This window comes from Colletotrichum gloeosporioides, assembly GCF_011800055.1.
Source record: "Colletotrichum gloeosporioides strain Lc1 chromosome Unknown consensus_28, whole genome shotgun sequence".
Classification (NCBI taxonomy): domain Eukaryota; kingdom Fungi; phylum Ascomycota; class Sordariomycetes; order Glomerellales; family Glomerellaceae; genus Colletotrichum; species Colletotrichum gloeosporioides.
The window spans coordinates 412,381-429,317 of NW_025544673.1; the positions used below are offsets into that span (position 1 = coordinate 412,381).

The 16,937-nt window shown below is 53.4% G+C and overlaps 6 protein-coding genes across 6 annotated transcripts; 3 read left to right on the top strand and 3 right to left on the bottom strand.

Moving 5' to 3' along the window:
* Positions 1-2,682: 2,682 nt before the first annotated feature.
* On the bottom strand, positions 2,683-4,312 carry GCG54_00012020 (uncharacterized protein; the record flags this gene model as incomplete). The annotated part of the gene is made up of 6 exons (XM_045411908.1): positions 2,683-2,879; positions 2,935-3,105; positions 3,158-3,254; positions 3,382-3,872; positions 3,929-4,125; positions 4,176-4,312. The coding sequence occupies 6 exons, from the start codon at positions 4,310-4,312 to the stop codon at positions 2,683-2,685; spliced, it is 1,290 nt and encodes a 429-aa protein (XP_045266781.1).
* A 3,035-nt stretch (positions 4,313-7,347) lies between these two features.
* GCG54_00012021 (putative voltage-gated potassium channel subunit beta) lies at positions 7,348-8,686 on the top strand (the record flags this gene model as incomplete). The annotated part of the gene is made up of 6 exons (XM_045411909.1): positions 7,348-7,444; positions 7,498-7,527; positions 7,581-7,673; positions 7,732-7,811; positions 7,863-7,996; positions 8,050-8,686. Coding segments are annotated over 6 exons (1,071 nt in total), but the record flags the coding sequence as incomplete, so codon positions are not given.
* Positions 8,687-9,014: 328 nt separating this feature from the next.
* Positions 9,015-10,664, bottom strand: GCG54_00012022 (uncharacterized protein; the record flags this gene model as incomplete). The annotated part of the gene is made up of 3 exons (XM_045411910.1): positions 9,015-10,023; positions 10,115-10,340; positions 10,412-10,664. 3 exons carry the CDS (start codon positions 10,662-10,664, stop codon positions 9,015-9,017), a joined length of 1,488 nt encoding a protein of 495 aa, XP_045266783.1.
* Positions 10,665-10,995: 331 nt separating this feature from the next.
* On the bottom strand, positions 10,996-12,805 carry GCG54_00012023 (uncharacterized protein; the record flags this gene model as incomplete). Its single annotated transcript, XM_045411911.1, has 3 exons — positions 10,996-11,780; positions 11,831-12,299; positions 12,350-12,805. 3 exons carry the CDS (start codon positions 12,803-12,805, stop codon positions 10,996-10,998), a joined length of 1,710 nt encoding a protein of 569 aa, XP_045266784.1.
* A 691-nt stretch (positions 12,806-13,496) lies between these two features.
* GCG54_00012024 (Tyrosine-protein phosphatase) lies at positions 13,497-14,413 on the top strand (the record flags this gene model as incomplete). Its single annotated transcript, XM_045411912.1, has 2 exons — positions 13,497-14,001; positions 14,058-14,413. The coding sequence occupies 2 exons, from the start codon at positions 13,497-13,499 to the stop codon at positions 14,411-14,413; spliced, it is 861 nt and encodes a 286-aa protein (XP_045266785.1).
* A 1,921-nt stretch (positions 14,414-16,334) lies between these two features.
* Positions 16,335-16,670, top strand: GCG54_00012025 (uncharacterized protein; the record flags this gene model as incomplete). The annotated part of the gene is made up of 1 exon (XM_045411913.1): positions 16,335-16,670. The coding sequence occupies one exon, from the start codon at positions 16,335-16,337 to the stop codon at positions 16,668-16,670; it is 336 nt and encodes a 111-aa protein (XP_045266786.1).
* Positions 16,671-16,937: the final 267 nt, after the last annotated feature.

Below are 16,937 nucleotides of genomic sequence, written 5' to 3' on the forward strand. Positions count from 1 at the left end.
GTTACTTACGTTGTGCCCCACGATTCCGTGCATATGAAAATTGTAACACAACTCTTGCTTGGTGATTTAACGCCGTGTATGTTCCCCGCCCAGTGAGAAACAAGTAGGTGCCAGCAGACGGATGGCGTGACGTGATGAGCGTCCCGCGGTGTTCTGATTTGGGGTAGACTGCGGTTCTGGCCATATGTATATGTACGAGTTGACGTTGGGAGCTTGGGTGATACAATCAGCGAATGACAAGGTATCCAGGAAGACACTTGAGGGACGTGGCAGAGAGAAGGGGAGGGGGCTTTTCTGCTTGCTGTTTAGGTTTGTCGAGCGTCAAGAGGTAAATCTCAGGCGAATGAGAAGGGGATGCGGAGGGATGAGAGACGATGAACAAGGACCATGTGTAGGTGTGGATGTGTGTGTTTAGCATATGATGCGTATGATTGGTGTCGGCTCTCTGGTCTTAAGGGTGGAGGCCAACCTAGCATTCCTAACATTCTCAGTTTGTGAAAGTCAATTTGTACTCCTACTTTCATTTTGAACGATGGGCAGCACTGTTTTAAAGCAGAGATCGCGGGATGACGATGTGGGTGGACAAGAGATTGATATAAGAGGCCTTCTCCGAAGTAAGTGTCTCACTCAGGACGCAGAGGATGATGGGCTTTGAAGGCATCTTGGTTTAGTTGATAATGTGGGAAGCAGTCGGTGCCCGAGCCTCATGTCATCTTCCACCCCAGGGAGGAGATGTAAGCCGCCTTTGGGTGCCTACCGCCGCTTGTCATCTTTGTCTTGGTTTGGGTATCAACGTTGGGTATTCCAAGAGGTAGACGATGTAGTAGCCATCGTGATTGTCCATTTTGAGGTATGTAATGAGATTCTCTTGGAGGTAGGCAGTCTCATAAGGAACAAGACAGAGTCGATGGCATCAGCATAGGTGACTCTCGATTGATGTCGCGAACGACACGACGCAGCTTCAGAGACGAGATCTGACTGCTTGATTGTTCGCAGAATACCTGGGCAGGGATGAGAAGAGCAGACGCTGGAAGACGGAATGGTTTCAATGCTCCGACATCCATGTCACGATCCTCACTATGCCAGGCGATATGACGAGTTTCTTGAGTAGTCTGGGCACATCGAAGGCAATTTTGACAAACGCGGTCCTACGAGTTTGATTGTGTGCCGAGTACTTGGTCTTGATCTCCATGATGGTTTTATACTGCTACCGTCGGAGCTATTTTCATGGCTACAAGATGACGACATAAGAAATCTCAAAGCGACTAATAGAAATTGGTTAGGTTTGTATCAGCTTACGAGCTTTGACTAACACAATGCCAAACAAGTCACCCATGGGTCATCTTTTCTATTGCTTTAACAAACTGTTATCATCCAGGTAAGAGCTTCTTGCCACCTCTGTAGCGTATCAGTTGGCCAGAAGCAACTAAGCCTTCACCTGCCGTCTTCCCTGTCTCTTATGTATTGAAAAGGTATTGGGTCTCCCATCGAACTCGAGTCTCACATCGTTCCCGTTTCTGAAGATGACCAAGATAATTTCTGATATTGAAAAGTCACCCGGACGAAGACAATGAGAGAAAATAGCCATGAGAATGGTCTGAATCACATTCGAGGCTGCTTTTGAACTTGTGGGTGTTCGCCCAGGTTCAGGAAATCGTATGTGCAGAGTGTCCGGTGTATTAGGACGATCGATCAAAAAGGGGCTGGCATCAGCAAAATGGCATACAGGACAGATGATCAGACGATGATAATTTTGGGCATGCTTCTGGTGCCCAAGAACAATGGCTTCGGTTTTGACGGCATTTTATTTAACGAGCTGCTGGCTAGGAGTCTGGTTCCAACAGCTAGGAGTTGCTCCCTGGTCCCCAGCAAGGTCACCCACCACCACGCAGCGTCTTCAGCGCAACGATTGAATCTGAAGCGTCATAGAGCTCGCTGGGAGCCTAGCCCAACCTATCGGAAAACATGAATTCCAAACTGCAAGGACGTTTCGCGCAGTCAGTCCATCCCGTTCTCGTCCGTCTTCTCCCATAGTCACCATGTTCTCTAGTAGACGACGTCCGTGAATTCCGTCAGTTGCGTCCGGTATCCCTAGTTATGGGCACATATCTGCATATCTTAATTGCGTTGACGATAGTATTGTCGAACTGTCATTGTACCAACTCTTGATCCCATGTGAGATGCTTCGTCTCCTGAATACCAAACTACGGCGCAAAAGGCAGGCTCTGTGGCAATCCCTGGAGCTAATTCTTATCATCAAGTGAACCGGGCTGGAGGATATTCCATCAATATCACATTACGCTGAGCTTTCCTGGGAAAGGGAAGACTGGAGTCTTGCAATAAGACTTGTTCAGGTGCTGAGATGGTTTGCGCGAGGCGTGGTATCATCAACTATCAAGAACAGCGTAGAAGGGCTTCAAACCCATGGTGAGCCACAGTCCAGCTATAGTCACAGCCAAAACAATCAAAACCCAGAATTGTGTCATGACTTTGCATTCTATCAGTGTCGATCTATCTATTAAGAGACCCCACCAGCCATGTGTCATGATTCTGACGAACTATCAACCGTTTTCTCGAAAGCCTTGTCGTCTGCCGAGGCAGCGACGGAGAATGTGACCTCAAAGCCAATCAGAGAGTCACCAAGCGTATCATATCAGGATGCGTGTACCGAAAGGGAAGCATCTACCAGCCGCCAGTGTCCTGGGGGGCGGTGTTGTCACCACTGCCCCAGGCATCAGCGCCAGTGTCGTTGGGGGCGCCGAAGTCACCACCCCCACCACCACCATCGCCGAAGCCGTCAACGTCCTCGACAGGGGGGTTAGGGCACTTGTACTTCTTGTGACCCATCTCGCCGCAGTTCATGCACTTGATGCGGGTGACTGTTGGAGACGAAATCAGTCAATGTAACGAAACCATGAGGGAAGATTCACATACCATCCTGAGGCTTGTCGCAATCACGGGAGTGGTGACCCTCCTCATCACAGTTGCGGCACTTGAGCTTGCGAGGCTCGGTGCACTCCTTGGAGATGTGGCCTTCCTGACCGCAGTTGTGGCAAGAGCGACCACCACCACCGGCGGTGGGACAGTCACGTCCAAAGTGGCCCACTGTGGAAGATTAGCTGTTGAAGTTGAATAGTGATAAGAATAAATAACATACTCTCATTGCACTTGTTGCACTCGACGCCCTCAGCATTGCGAGGCTCAGTGCACTCGGAGACCTTGTGGCCAGATTGACCGCAGTTCTTGCAAGCGAACTTGTCGACACGAGGGGTAGGGCCTAGGAAATTTGTCAGTGAGGGATGATTAATGTAGACATTGAATGAACTTACAGTCGCGGACGCGGTGACCCTCCTCGCCACAGTTGTAGCAAGTGATAGTGACGCGGACCTTTTCGTTGGGGTCCTGGGGGCAAGCCTTGGCGGTGTGGCCGAGCTCATCGCAGTTGTTGCACTTCTGCATGAGGCGTGAGACTGGCTCACCAGCATCGGCGAGACGCGCCATGTTCTCCTCGGCAGAAGCAGGCCATCCGGCCTTCTCACGGGCACGGTCGGGCTGCGAAGAGAAGCGGTACTGGACAGTGAACTTCTTGCCCAGGTTGCCCTGAAGGTCCATGTTAGTGTGAGTGGGAGCAAGAGCACGCTCGGTAGCGATGAGGTAGATGCCCATCTCCTGGCCACGGAAAGCCTCCTCAAGGATGACATAAGTCATATCAGGGAAATGCTTGAGGTACTTCTGGATGGCCTCCTTGGCCTCAACACCATCGCGCTCGTCAGCTGCTTCAATGATCTGGTTCCAGGCCACATCAGCGTCGACATCCTCGATCTTACTGAGGTCAATCTTTCGAGGGTTCTCGCAGTTGACGACGAGGTGACCTGCAGGAGTCAGTAAAGACATCGTATTTTGCAATGGGGGAACGAAAGGCACTTACCCTCCTCGTGGCAGTTGCGGCAAAGATCGGGAGGCTTGTTGGGGCAGTCCTTGCGGATGTGGCCCTCCTCGCCGCAGCTTCTGCAAGCCATGGGGGGAGCGTCAGGGCAGTCACGACGCATGTGGCCCTGCTGACCGCAGCCCTTGCACTCGCCATCGAAAGGCTTGGCAGGCTCGGGGCAATCGGCCTTGTTGTGGCTGGGGATAATGTCAGTAGACCGTGATGTTGTGAAGAAGACGTGACTTACCCATCCTGACCGCAGTTGAAGCAGGCGCCGCGCTGGCCGCCGCCGCCCTCGTCGCCATCGCCTCCAGAGGGGTTGTTCCAGGGGTCGCCACCACCTCCAGCACCTCCAGAGGCGTCGTCAGTACCCCAGCCAGACATATTGTCGTCGATGAAGGAGTAGTCGGAGAATTGGTCGGGTGAGTGATTGTCAACTTGGTTGACAGAAGTAGCCGAGACTGATTGCGACAAGTCAGTGAGGCTGGCCGGCAGTTGAGGATGCGAAGGAAGAGAGTTGAAAAAACAAGGTGGTGAGGAGGGAAGAATTTTCTTGAGGAAAGAAGCGGAGGGAAGTGTCAGAAGCAGAAGGAAGTAGACGAAATTTTGTGAAGGCAGGAGGGCATGTGAGGGAAGGAGCAACTGCACTGGCAGTCTTGCGGGAAGGAATGAAGGTGGGAAGGAGAGAAAAACGGTGTAAATTTGGAACCTTCGTCTGGATGATCTTGACTTTGAGGCTCTTGACGCGATTGTCTAAGATATCCCAAGGCCAAAGAAGATCGAAAATTCTCTTGAACCTCGGCGTAGGCGGCTCTCAGCTCAGGATGATCACAGTCCGAACCGAGATAAGTCGAGACGGACGTGTGATCATCGTCTGAGGCAATCGCCGCAGCCGACCCCGCCGTCATGAACACCGCCAAAGCGGACATTTCTCTTCAAACGCACACGAATGGCTGATAGAAAAAACGAGAAGAAAAATTCGCAAACAACAGCTTCGGGCTGCTGAAATTGAGGGAATTCCGTAAAGGATCGCGGAGCTTGTTTTTTTCGACGATTGGGGTGCGTGGCGATTGAAATTTGTAAAGGTCGACAGGAAAGATGCCGCATGATAGAGAGGAGAGGAAGAATGGCTTACTGGATTGCTTGTTCGTACTGATCTCTGCTGATTGTCCTGTTGCGCGTTGATATCTCACGGATCCCAAATGGTGGTGTCGAAGGTCGTGTTGTGGTAAGGTTGACCTGCGATGGTGTTGTTGTGAGGAGAAGAGGAAGAGATTTCAAATTCGAGAAGGGCAAGAGTTTTATTTCAGGATGGGAAGATCCAGTGCCTGCTTAGTCGTCGAGGGAGTTGGCCTCGCTGCCTCGCTGGCGCTCCTGTTTGAAGCTGTCGATGTCTTGAGACCCGCGATATCAGGACAAGGCCATTGGAGACCCATGCGGGGCACGACACTGACTGGAGGGCCACACCGACTTTGGCTTTTGAAGAGTTCTAGAGCGTGAATGCCGCTGCAAACGAGGTAAATATGAAATGAGCCCCCTGCCTTCATTTTGATAACAAACTGCACTCTTTGTGGTGTGGTTTAAGATGTTTCTTTGTTGTGATGCTGAAGATGCATGTCCTAGATGTGGTCAGCCAAATCCTGACTGATATCTTTCGGAGCTCCAATCAGGATTTCTGGGTCTTTACTTGAGTATTCAAGTATCAGTGTATTTGTGCAGGACTTTTACTTCAGCATCTGTGGTCTGACCCGTTCCCAGGAGACGCGAAGGACATGCTTACCAAACTTCGGATTGACACAACAAAAGATTCAAATTCGAGATATGCATCAATAGGCCACACGAAGCTCTCATAACCTGGAATTGCGTTGAATTTCAGGCAGCTTGCAAGCAGACGGCTCATAGCGAGTACCCGCTTTGCATACGTTCTTCCATAGGACGTACTACGACAGTTTCACCAGGGGCTAGAAGGGGATATTTCAACCGTCAGGTAGTGAAGACCGGCTCATGGCATATGCCGACCTGACTAATGTAAGGCAGATGCGGGTTTCCTTCCTTCCGCCCATGTTACGGAAAAGCTGCCATGAGCATGCGGAAAGTTCACGAGGATCCCGGATAGGGTTCATTGAAAACTGTGAGTCTGTTATCTATTAGTCTCCACGCCACGAGTTTGTAGGACGAAAATCGATGGAACGGACTTGGGGAAGCTATCTGCGTAGTAACGTCGTATATCTCAATAGAGAGAGGCCAGCGGAGACCTCCCACCGTATGACTCCCTGCCGACTTGGTTAATTTGAGACCTGCATGTAGAGGCATCAAAGCCGCGTGTGCTAGCAGAACCCGACAGGGCGGCTCGGGAAAAAGGCTCGCTTGTGTCTTGCATATTCGGGTCGGACTAGCTTCTCAGACACGGAAGCCGACCAGCAAGCCGGTCCAATAGATATCAGCATCTTGTTCATGCCGATGGTCGGTTCAAATCGAACCAACAGCGATACGATGATAGTCCGATTCCTCCCCCCGCCGTCTCGTCACCTTGATGGAAGATGTGTCGTTGGTGAATTAGTAAGCCGCACCATTCGCCAACTCGGGGGAATCGGAGCAGCGAGATGGTAGCACACCCCTGGCGGAGGACCCGCATGATGACAGGGATGTTAGTGGTGCGAGCGTGGTTGCGGGTCGCAGCTCGACACAAACGGTCGCGCTTGGAGGGGCAGATGGAGGGGTAATTTTAGCGTGGCTCTCGCTAAAGTCCCTTGGAGATGGTGACATCAACAGTTTTTTTCTCTCCTGGGGCTATGTCTGTGATAAATTTCGGTTGCGAGTTGAAATCTTCAGTCTGCGAGTTAAGCGGTCATCTTCCCGATGAGAGGAAGTTGGAATTGCCTCGGAAGCTTAAGAAGCCAGCCAAAGGTTGTGTGCGCTCGTCCCGTCGCAAATTCTAGAGCTCGGGATTAAGCTTCCCGCCGGTCATAGCTCTCCCCACAGGCACACAGGGACGAGCAAGGAAGGCAGCATGAAACTGGCGTAAGTCTGCTGTATTCATCCCCACTACTGTAGACCAGGCCTCCGTAACTCATAGTACCCGGCCAACCACCCACCACAGCGCCTGAACAAATCAGTGACACGAGTTGCCGCTTTCCCATGGCGGGGTTGATACCGGCTGCCCCGCATCCTGGGAGCTTGACCGCATCGATACGGCTCCTACACCACCCGGCACAGGACCGGGACTGGACATGGGATGGAGCTCTTCTGGTTGGAGCTTCCTTCTTTGAACACGAGCCGGTCCTTTTTCAAATTGGGGAGACTATAAGTAAGGTCCCTCGACCCATTGCGTGACGCCTGCTGCTGTCCTCTCCCCCTCCAAGTCCGCATCTCCCCTCCGACCTCGCTCCACCTCGTTATCTCCCAAGAAAACATCCAGAACCGCAAACATGTCCAGGCCCGAGGACCTTCCCCCTATGGAGTACCGCTTCCTGGGCCGTTCCGGTCTTCAGGTCAGCGCCATCAGCTTGGGAGGCTGTGAGTTTCACCGAGACGCCGTACAATCACAACGCAGACTGACTGCTCGTAAGGGTTGACCTACGGTGGCCATGTCGACGCTGGTATGACCTCACCCCCAACCTCCTCCTTGCGATTGATCACTCACAACAAATAGAGGGCACCTTTGCCTGCATGAAGGCCGCCTACGACTCCGGCGTCAACTTTTTCGACAGCGCCGAGGGCTACGCTAACGGCGAGAGCGAGATTGGTATGGATATCCTCCCATACATACAGACGGCGCGATAAGGGACTGACTTCAGTCATAGTGATGGGCCAGGCCATCAAGAAGTACGGCTGGAAGCGCAACGACCTCGTCATCTCCACCAAGGTGCGCGATCTTCCTAGAGTGAATCGGTCTTGGTGAAAGATGCAAAGGCTGACAAGGGGTTATTGGCAGATCTACTGGGGCGGAGCTTTCGGCGACAACGTCGTCAACAACAAGGGCCTGTCCCGCAAGCACGTCATCGAGGCCATGGACGCCTGCCTTGAGCGTCTCGACCTCAAGTACGTCGACCTCGTCTACGCTCACCGGTAAGCAAACCCTTCCCTCTTCGCCACGGCTCCTTCTGATGGCCTCGTCACAGCCCCGATCGTCAGACCCCCATGGAGGAGACCGTCCGTGCCTTCAACCACCTCATCAACACCGGCAAGGCCCTGTACTGGGGAACCTCAGAGTGGAGTGCCGACGAGATCGCCCAGGCCTGGCGCTACGCCGACAAGCTCAACCTCGTCGGCCCCGTCATGGAGCAGCCCTCCTACAGCATGCTCGACCGCAAGAAGGTTGAGCACGAGTTCGCCCACCTCTACCGCGAGGTCGGCACCGGCCTGACCGTCTTCTCCCCGCTGCGCCAGGGCATCCTCTCCGGCAAGTACAAGAACGGCATCCCCGAGAACTCGCGCTTCGGCTCCGAGAACATTGGCTTCATCAAGGACTTCTGGAAGCGCGAGAACGCAAAGAAGCAGTTCCAGGACCTCGTCGACAAGGCCAACAAGATCGAGCCCATCGCCGAGAAGCTCGGCATCAAGATGAGCACCCTCGCCCTCGCCTGGGTCCTCAAGAACAAGAACGTCAGCTCCGCCATCATTGGCGCCAGCAGCCCTGAGCAGGTCTTTGAGAACATGTACGCCATTGGCGCCCAGGAGAAGCTTACGCCAGAGATCATGAAGGAGATTGACGAGGCTCTCGACAACAAGCCAGACGCCATTATCCCCAGATTCTAAGAGGGTAGACGATGAATGAGAAAAGAGAGTATTAATTGGAAAAGCGCCAGGTATATGTACTGACCAGGAAGGCGTGTCTCCGGAGCAGCTTGATGGCCAGGCACTGTTGAACTATTGTTTTTTACTAATCCTGAGAAAGAGCGCCTCTATAGCAATTGTAGACGGTTGCAAGTAAGCTACAGTTAAACGGAACCCTATGCATCCATTTGCGCCCGAGACAATGTGATGACCGATCCTTATGCAAAAATCCGTTTGCCGGCACTGCCCAATGACTTGATCAAACCGCCCAGTGAACCACACCACAGAATGCTAAATCTCGCCATCAACTTCAAATTCGACCGTTCTCCCGCGTCAGTGGGGAATATGCAGGAGGCGGCGCACTCGGCGCGGCATGCAGGGCCGCCTCTCGACGCATCTCATCTAGCTCGATATTCCGCTCGCTACTCTGTACTGTGGACGCCGAATTCTTGAGCGACCACCTTAGCGCCGAGTAGAAAGCAGCATAGACCGCAAGTAGGATAATGAGTTGAGGGAACAACTGAGCCATCGCCGGGCGACCCGGCTTCCTCAGCGCATAGAGCATAGGCCCCAGCACCAACCTCACGATGCACTGCAGCGTATATATCGCACCAATCGCTCTTCCCACATAGCGGCATCGAAGTCGTCGGCCGAGATGAGACACGAGCATAGCCAGGGTCAGAGGTACCGCACCCCCGCCGAGGCCCATGAAGACGAACCCCCCGATGAGGAGCTTGTGGTTGCCGTCTTTGCTCGATACTAGGAGCAGAGTGCCTATCGAGATGGACAGAAACGAGGGCACGAGCAGTGGAAAGGTCCGACGCTGGGGATTTGTGCTGTGGCGGCGGGCGCGGCTGTTCTCCAGTAATGGGATCATGGTGCCGGTCACCACGACGGCGGCGGTGGGAAATGCGTATAGTGGGGTGGGAAGGTCGAGAAAGTTTTCGTAGACAGGGAACACTCTGGAAATCCAGTATGCGAGTGACGGCATCGACAATGATGCCATGGGCGGTAGAACGGCAACGATGAAGAGCAAACAGCAGCTTGGGAAACGAGCCAAGCTGGAAAAGACTTGCACCCGCGGCGGGCGGCGGTCCGGGTTGGCCTCTTCCTCCGAGCGGTAATCTTCGGCCTGTTTGCAGTACGTCTTGAAATAGAGCAGTCTGAACATAGCGATCGTCGTGACGCCAAGGGTAATGCCGGTCATGGCTGCAATATAAGACGCGTCGACACTGTACTCAACGAGGGGTTTAAAGGTGAGATTTGCTGCAACGTACGAGAGCAAAGCCACGACGAACGTGTAGGAAAGATTCCTAGCTCTGTAGAGGGATATGATTAGCAACTCTTCAGATCTGAAGGTCTGGATATCGTCTTCGAGGACGAGAAGGAGCCAGCGAGTCTCGCACTTACCGATTTTGCTCGTCCGATAGATCAGTCAACATGCCCAATATGGCTCCCTCAACAACGACTCGCCCGCCGCCGACCAAGCTAGACAAAACCCAGTAGAGCAACATGTGCCATCTATCATGCGTTTTGTGGTAGATCAAAAGCTTGCCGATGATCCATGTGAGCGAGCCGAAGATAACGAGTCTTTCGCGGAAGTTGGCACGTAAAACGACGTACGCTGCGAGAAGGCCTGTCCTCTTGCGTTAGATATCATGTTTGGCAAGTGACAACGCAGACCTTAGGTAAATGGAAATCACTTACCACCAATAGCTTCAAAGACCAAACTAATCGCGTTGCCTCTTTCGATAATGTTTTCAATCTCTTCGATCTGGCACAATGGGTCGTCGTATGGGAAGGCGCGGATCAGGTTCGTGGATGGATTGTTGTAGTAGCTATTGCATGTGATCTCCCGAAAGAGAATCTCGATTGGTTTGTCGATGAGGGTCTGGCCAAATTTGAAGTAGAAGACTGCGATCATTATTGCGACAAGATGTTGGGTTCTGTCGCCAGGCATTTTGGCGACTGACTTTCTCGAAACTATGGTCGATGGTGCTATTTCAGGCGGGCTTGACGGAAATGCAGTACTCCAAGGTATCGGAATGCCGTCCAAAGAAAAGAGAGCGAGGTGGACGTCGTGGAATGAATTGGGAAAGGAACATGTCTGGTTCAAGTGCCTTGAGGACACGAAACTTTGTGGATATGTTCTGGCAGGAAGAGGGCCATGTACCTTCTCTGCGCGAGAAGGTGGGATGAAGACGCTTGATTTTTTGGGTAGGTCCCTTCTTGCCCTTTACACATCGAAATCCACGGAAATCATAATATCGTATACCATCACTCAGCATAGCTCAAACATCAACACGCTCATATACCTGCTTTCCACCAACCCAAGTCTCCTTCACCTTGAGGTCCCGCAAGTCGTCAATATCCATGGACTCGAGCGGCTGATCCAAAACGACCCAGTCAGCAAGCGCGCCCTCCTTGATAACGCCTGCACGTTCATCCATAAAAGCGCCGAAAGCGGGTCCCTTGGTAAACCCAAGCAGCGCCTCCTCCAGGCTCAACGCCTCTTCGCTATGCCACCCCTCAGAGCTTCCATTCGCACCGCTGCCTGTATGAGGACTCTTCCGCGTGACGGCAGCGTATATGCCCTGGAACGGGTTGGGCGGCTCCACGGGGAAGTCGCTGCCTAGGATAGGGCTGACGTTGAGGAGGGAGCGCATACGGTAAGCTTCCTTCTTGGTGCGTTCGGGGCCGAGGCGGAGCTCGGCGTACTTCATGTCGGAAGTCGCGTGTGTTAGTTGGATAGAGGGGATGATTCCAATGGCGTGAATTCTCTTTTGGTCTTCTTCATGGATGATCTGGGAATGCTCGATACGGAACCGCCGCTCGGACTGGCATTTTGAAAGGTCGTCACCAGAGCACGCTTCCTTGAGACCAGCTTCCAAGGCATCGACGGCGAAACGGTTTGCAAGGTCGCCGATGGCGTGAATGTTGACTTGGTAGCCGACAGATGCCCATGATTTGCCGAGTTGCAACAGTGTAGACCCGTTGACAAGGAGTGAGCCGGACGTGTCCGGGCGGTCACTGTAGGGCTCGATCATGGCGCTCCCCCAACTTCCGAGAGCACCGTCTATTTAGGTCAGCACGTGTCATTAGCCAGCGATCGAGGGCTCGAATTACCAGCAAAGAGCTTCACAGACTTGACGCTGAACCAATTGTCCTCGCGGAGCACACGAGCAGCATCATCCGGGCAAAACGTGTTTCGCTGAGCACACTCCAACATGGCGTAGACTCGAACAGTCCAGTCCTCTGTTTGCGCCATGTCTGCATATAAGTCAAGTTGATCGGGGAAGACGCCAGCATCGTGCATGCCGACCAAGCCAACCTCGTTCAGCTTCGCCATGGCGGCAGACACGAAAGCCCGCTTCTTCTCGGGGCCAGGCTTTGGCCACAGATTTGTGACCAAGTCCATGGCATTGTCACAGAAGACGCCCATGCCAGGCTCCCTGACAATCTCGCCCCCTGAGACGTCGGGGATGTCTGCTGGCAAGAGATCTAGCACGGCTTGCGAGACCCAAGCGCAATGGACGTCGATTCTGTCGAGCATGAAGTACTTGCTCTTTAGTAATTCGTCTTCTTCGATGTCCGCCTAATCGCGCATCAGTACAGCCACTCAGCCCATAACGACAAGCGACTCACGGCAGTAGGCATCTTGCCGTACGCATTCTGGTCCCATCCAATTCCTCGGATCCATTCATCCTTCGTACCTGCATCAGGATGGTTCTCGACATAGTCTCGCAGACGTCCCCTTACGTCGTCCAAGGTGCCAGCACCGAACAAGTCGGCCGAGTGAAGAAACTCTCCGTATTGAATTAGATGGCCGTGACCGTCCCACAAGCCGGGGATAACATAGCCGACATTCGTGGTTAAGCTGGCATCTTCCCAAGGAAAGACGCGAGTGAACTTTCCGTCCAACACCGTGAAGCATTGAGCGGCTGGTTGGGCTTCATCGTGTGTTCGAACGCCTTGGTAGCAATAAGTCGTCTCAGTGTCGTTGCTAAAGATCGGCTGCTGAAGACGGACAACGGCCAGAGCCACGCCAGCGACGCCGGCCGAGATCGCCATGCCCCATCTGACAATCGAATTAGAAGTCATCGTGCCACAATATTAGTTGGACATGGACTCAACGTAGTGGACTGGATCAATTGGCTCTCGGAGGGGTGATAGGCCCCGAAATTCAGTGTAGATGATAGATATTCTTATCGCCGACCGTTTGATAAGTAAGCTTATCTTATCTTATCGCAACTCAAGATGCGCTGGGATCGTGGAAGCTGTTCGTGTTGACTGGTATTCGTATGCTATCCTTGTCATCCTTTTCTTCATCGTACAAACGTCGTCCTTTCTCCACTAAACCCCTCGCCTAACCAAGTGGTGATCATTTTTCTTCAAGTGTATTGGAAGGAGCACCTTTTGGGGTTGATTTAACTCTAATTTCCCCAGATTCACCTTGGCAGCTTTGGGCTTGGGCTAGTGACCGATGTGAGACCGTCTCGTGCATTCCACGAACAGGAAAACGGCAATTTTTTGGTTATGAGGCTTCCCTTGTCCAAAAGCCTATTCTGACGAGTACATTACTTTGTACTTGCTTCCACAGCGTGCCAAGGCATCTCAACTCTGGCTGGTCTACTCAAGGGTGTGGGGGGGGTAAGCAGAGCTCCTGCTTACAGTAACATGGGTCAAGATGTAGCCAGGCGTCAGTCTCAAGATGCACTGTGAACTTGAGAAACTGACCAGCCTCGTGAGCTGAAGTCGCCTTTTCTCAATACTGCTCGCCACAGACACCATCATGATCCTGACAAAAGACCAGCTCGGCCGTCTCTCCGAGACAGACGTCCGCAATCCCATCCCGCCGGAGGATCTCCTCCCAGCCCTAACCTCGCCGCCTTTCATCCCGTCGACCTCGCTCATCAACGTTCGCGAACTCGGGGCCGTACCAGGCTCAGCCATCCTCTCTGGTCTAGCGTACCGCTGCGGAACGCTCGAGCTCGCCGCCACAGACCCGCGGGCCCTCGCCTGGCTCTCCGCCAGCGTGAAGCGCATTTTTGACATCCGATCACCTGAAGAACGTGAGAGAGCTCCGGACCCGCAAATCGACGGCGTCGAAAACACCTGGTTCGACAGCGCCAGCGTGGACCTGCCGCCCGTTCTAGATGACTTCGTCGAGGGAGGCGGCGAGGTGGGGCTGAGGAAGGAGTACCTCAAGGTGCTGGACATCTACAGGCGAACCTTCTATGCCGTGTTGGAGCACATACGAGACAGGCCCTGCGAGCCGTTTCTATTCCACTGCACGGGTAAGTAAGCCTCGTTTCTTGACCATTTGGCAGTCTGTAGACTGACACCAGTTCAGCGGGACGAGACCGTACAGGCGTGTTGGCCGGCATCTTGCAGTCTCTTGCTGGCACTTCTCCCGATGATGTTCGTTTCGATTACTTGCTCTCACGCATCCGCACCGAGCCCGCTCGCGAGAGGCTCCTCCGCTACGCCCGCGTTGGCACAGGTACCACTGCCGATGACGAACACCCGGGCTTTTACAACATGTGCAGCTTGCGGCCATCCTGCTGGGACGCTTTCGTCGCCGGGGTGGAGGAGACGTACGGCGGTTGGGAGGGTTATGTAACCAAGACACTCGGATTTTCGACTGAAGACCTCGAGACGATCAGAATTCATCTTCGTGAAGGGAATGTGTCGAATAGCACTTCGTAGCTGGCTCACGGCCGCGAACTGCACATCAGGGCTCGTCGACAAGTTTTCGTCCAGGGCCCAGACAATCTTGATACCTGCTATTGAAGTTTCCAGCCAGTATCAAGATTCAATTTGGATACATAATGAAGAGCACGGCGGTCATCGATGTTTGCTGAAACGTGACTTCCTCGGGATCTCTCAGTCTACGATCAACATGCCATCACAAACCCCAGTGGGCCTTCGCCGCCGTACTGATGAGTGCGGCTTTCGGCATGAAGCTGAGGGCAGCGGTCAGGCCTCACTACATCGCCCCCATCGTGACTTGTACGGCCTGACCTTTTCTTAAGAGGCCGCCTAAATTTCCTATGTCTGCGCGGCTATATTTCCTGTGTACTCAATACTCCTATTGGAGACGACAGTAGCGATAATGACGACGACACCGATAGAAGCAACAACAACGACGACGACGACGACGACGACGACGACGACGACGACGGCATAATAGAGTATAGCCACAGGAAAGCTAGTCGGCATAATACAAGAAAAATATGCGGTCACTAGCAGCAGTCTAGAAGCATGGCCAATTTGTGGTGTACTATGGAAGTGGCAGGAACCCCCAGAAACACAGTAGAAAGTCGCCCAGGCCACGACCAAGACAACACTATCATCCAACACGAGCCCCCAAGACCGTGATAACCGTCCCTCGAGACAGAGGATGTCATTTCCCCTCAGTGATCCTCCGTTCCATCACAATCCAGACCTCGACCCAGCAACCGTACAGGCAAAAGATAACCTCCCAAGCGCCCTCTGACAGCAAAACTGACGTCGGATCCCAGCACATCCTTCGTAAGCCCGCAAATCCCTCCCGCGCCGTCACTCCGACGGAAGGCCCTCGACAAGCACCGTTTTGGCATGGATAGACTTACACGCAACCTCAACGCCCACCAAACACAGTCTGGTATGACATCATCCCTACCTCAAGCCACATCCATACCCTGTCCTCTCCGCCTGAGCCACAGCGCCCATTGGCGGAATCCCTTATCTAGCGCCATCGCACAAGCGCCTGATCCGAGCCACGGAGGCAGGGGTATGAGGCTCAACCCAATAGGATCGCTTCCCTCCTCGCACCCGCTACGTCACCAGCCACAGGACCCTCTCAAACTTGTTTTTTGTAGCCGACCGTTTTCTGGAGACCGTTCTGGACCTCACCAGGGTTGCGCATCTTTGACCTCACTTTCCCATCCAAGACGTGCTCAGCTGCCTTTTTCCTCCAGCCTGCTGTGGCTTTCGCACACACGTACAAACCACCCCTACGTAAGAATCTCCTCCGACCCTGGTCCATGACCCAAAGGATGACATTCTCGTCACCCAGAATGCAAGGGACGTCACATTCAGGGTCCAACCACCCCGCCGCCTCCTCCATCATTCTTCGTCAGAGGGCGAGCGAGGCAAGGGAAGAGACAAATCCCAAGCGGGGACCAAGACGCAGGTTTTCGAGACCCTTCACGCATACCGCGCAACCCCTCCCCCCTCCCAAGAACCCAAACGAACAAACCAGTTCGTCCACAATGTCGTAGCCCACCCTCCAGCTCTTGAAACACACGTAGAAGCTGCCCGTAGATCCCCATCATTTTTGACATCATTTCCTCCGGACCCTGATCCTAAACCACCCCTGTCCACGCCGTGCCTCTGATGATGCCATCCAACGTCCTCAAGCTAAGCTCCAACTTTCCCAAAGAGCTCCCAGCCTTATTGCACCCTCGACAGAAAAGCATATAAACCATCCATCCACTCCCCGATCATTCATCTCCCATTCTTCATCAGCATCAGCTACCAAACAAACCAACCCACCAACCAACTCTACAAATAAAGCTTCAGACTCTCAAGTCTCCCAGATAAACACACTACTTTTACACATTTACAAACAAACAAATCACCCAACATGCCTCTCAGATCCACCCGCCACACCACCACCACCGCCCCCCGCCGCGGCGGTCTCTTCACTCGTCGCCGCGCGCCGGCTCGCACCCACCACCACCACACCACAACTACCACAACTACCCGCAAGCGTGGCGGCCTCTTCTCCCGCCGCCATGGCGCCGTGACCACGGCTCCCGTCCACCACCAGCGCCGCAAGCCCTCCATGGGCGACAAGATCTCGGGCGCCATGCTCAAGCTCAAGGGCACCCTGACCCGTCGCCCCGGCCAGAAGGCCGCTGGCACTCGCCGCATGCACGGCACTGACGGCCGCGGCTCCCACCGCCGCTATCGCTACTAGATGTAGCAAGCCTACTGTACTACGATACCACAAAGCGTTTTATTTGTAACGGTTCATGATGATGAGACGGCTCGAGTCCTCGAAGGGGATGGAGCAGGATTATGGATACCACAATTGTACTATTATTTAAGATGAGCGAGTTGGTTTGAAGATACCACGTCTGTATTACCACATCAGCATGGCAATTTAGACACTGTACAACAATTGAGAAGAATCATGCGAAGAAAGGACTTGTCTACTATTTACGCCCCTGAGAGATTATGTCCG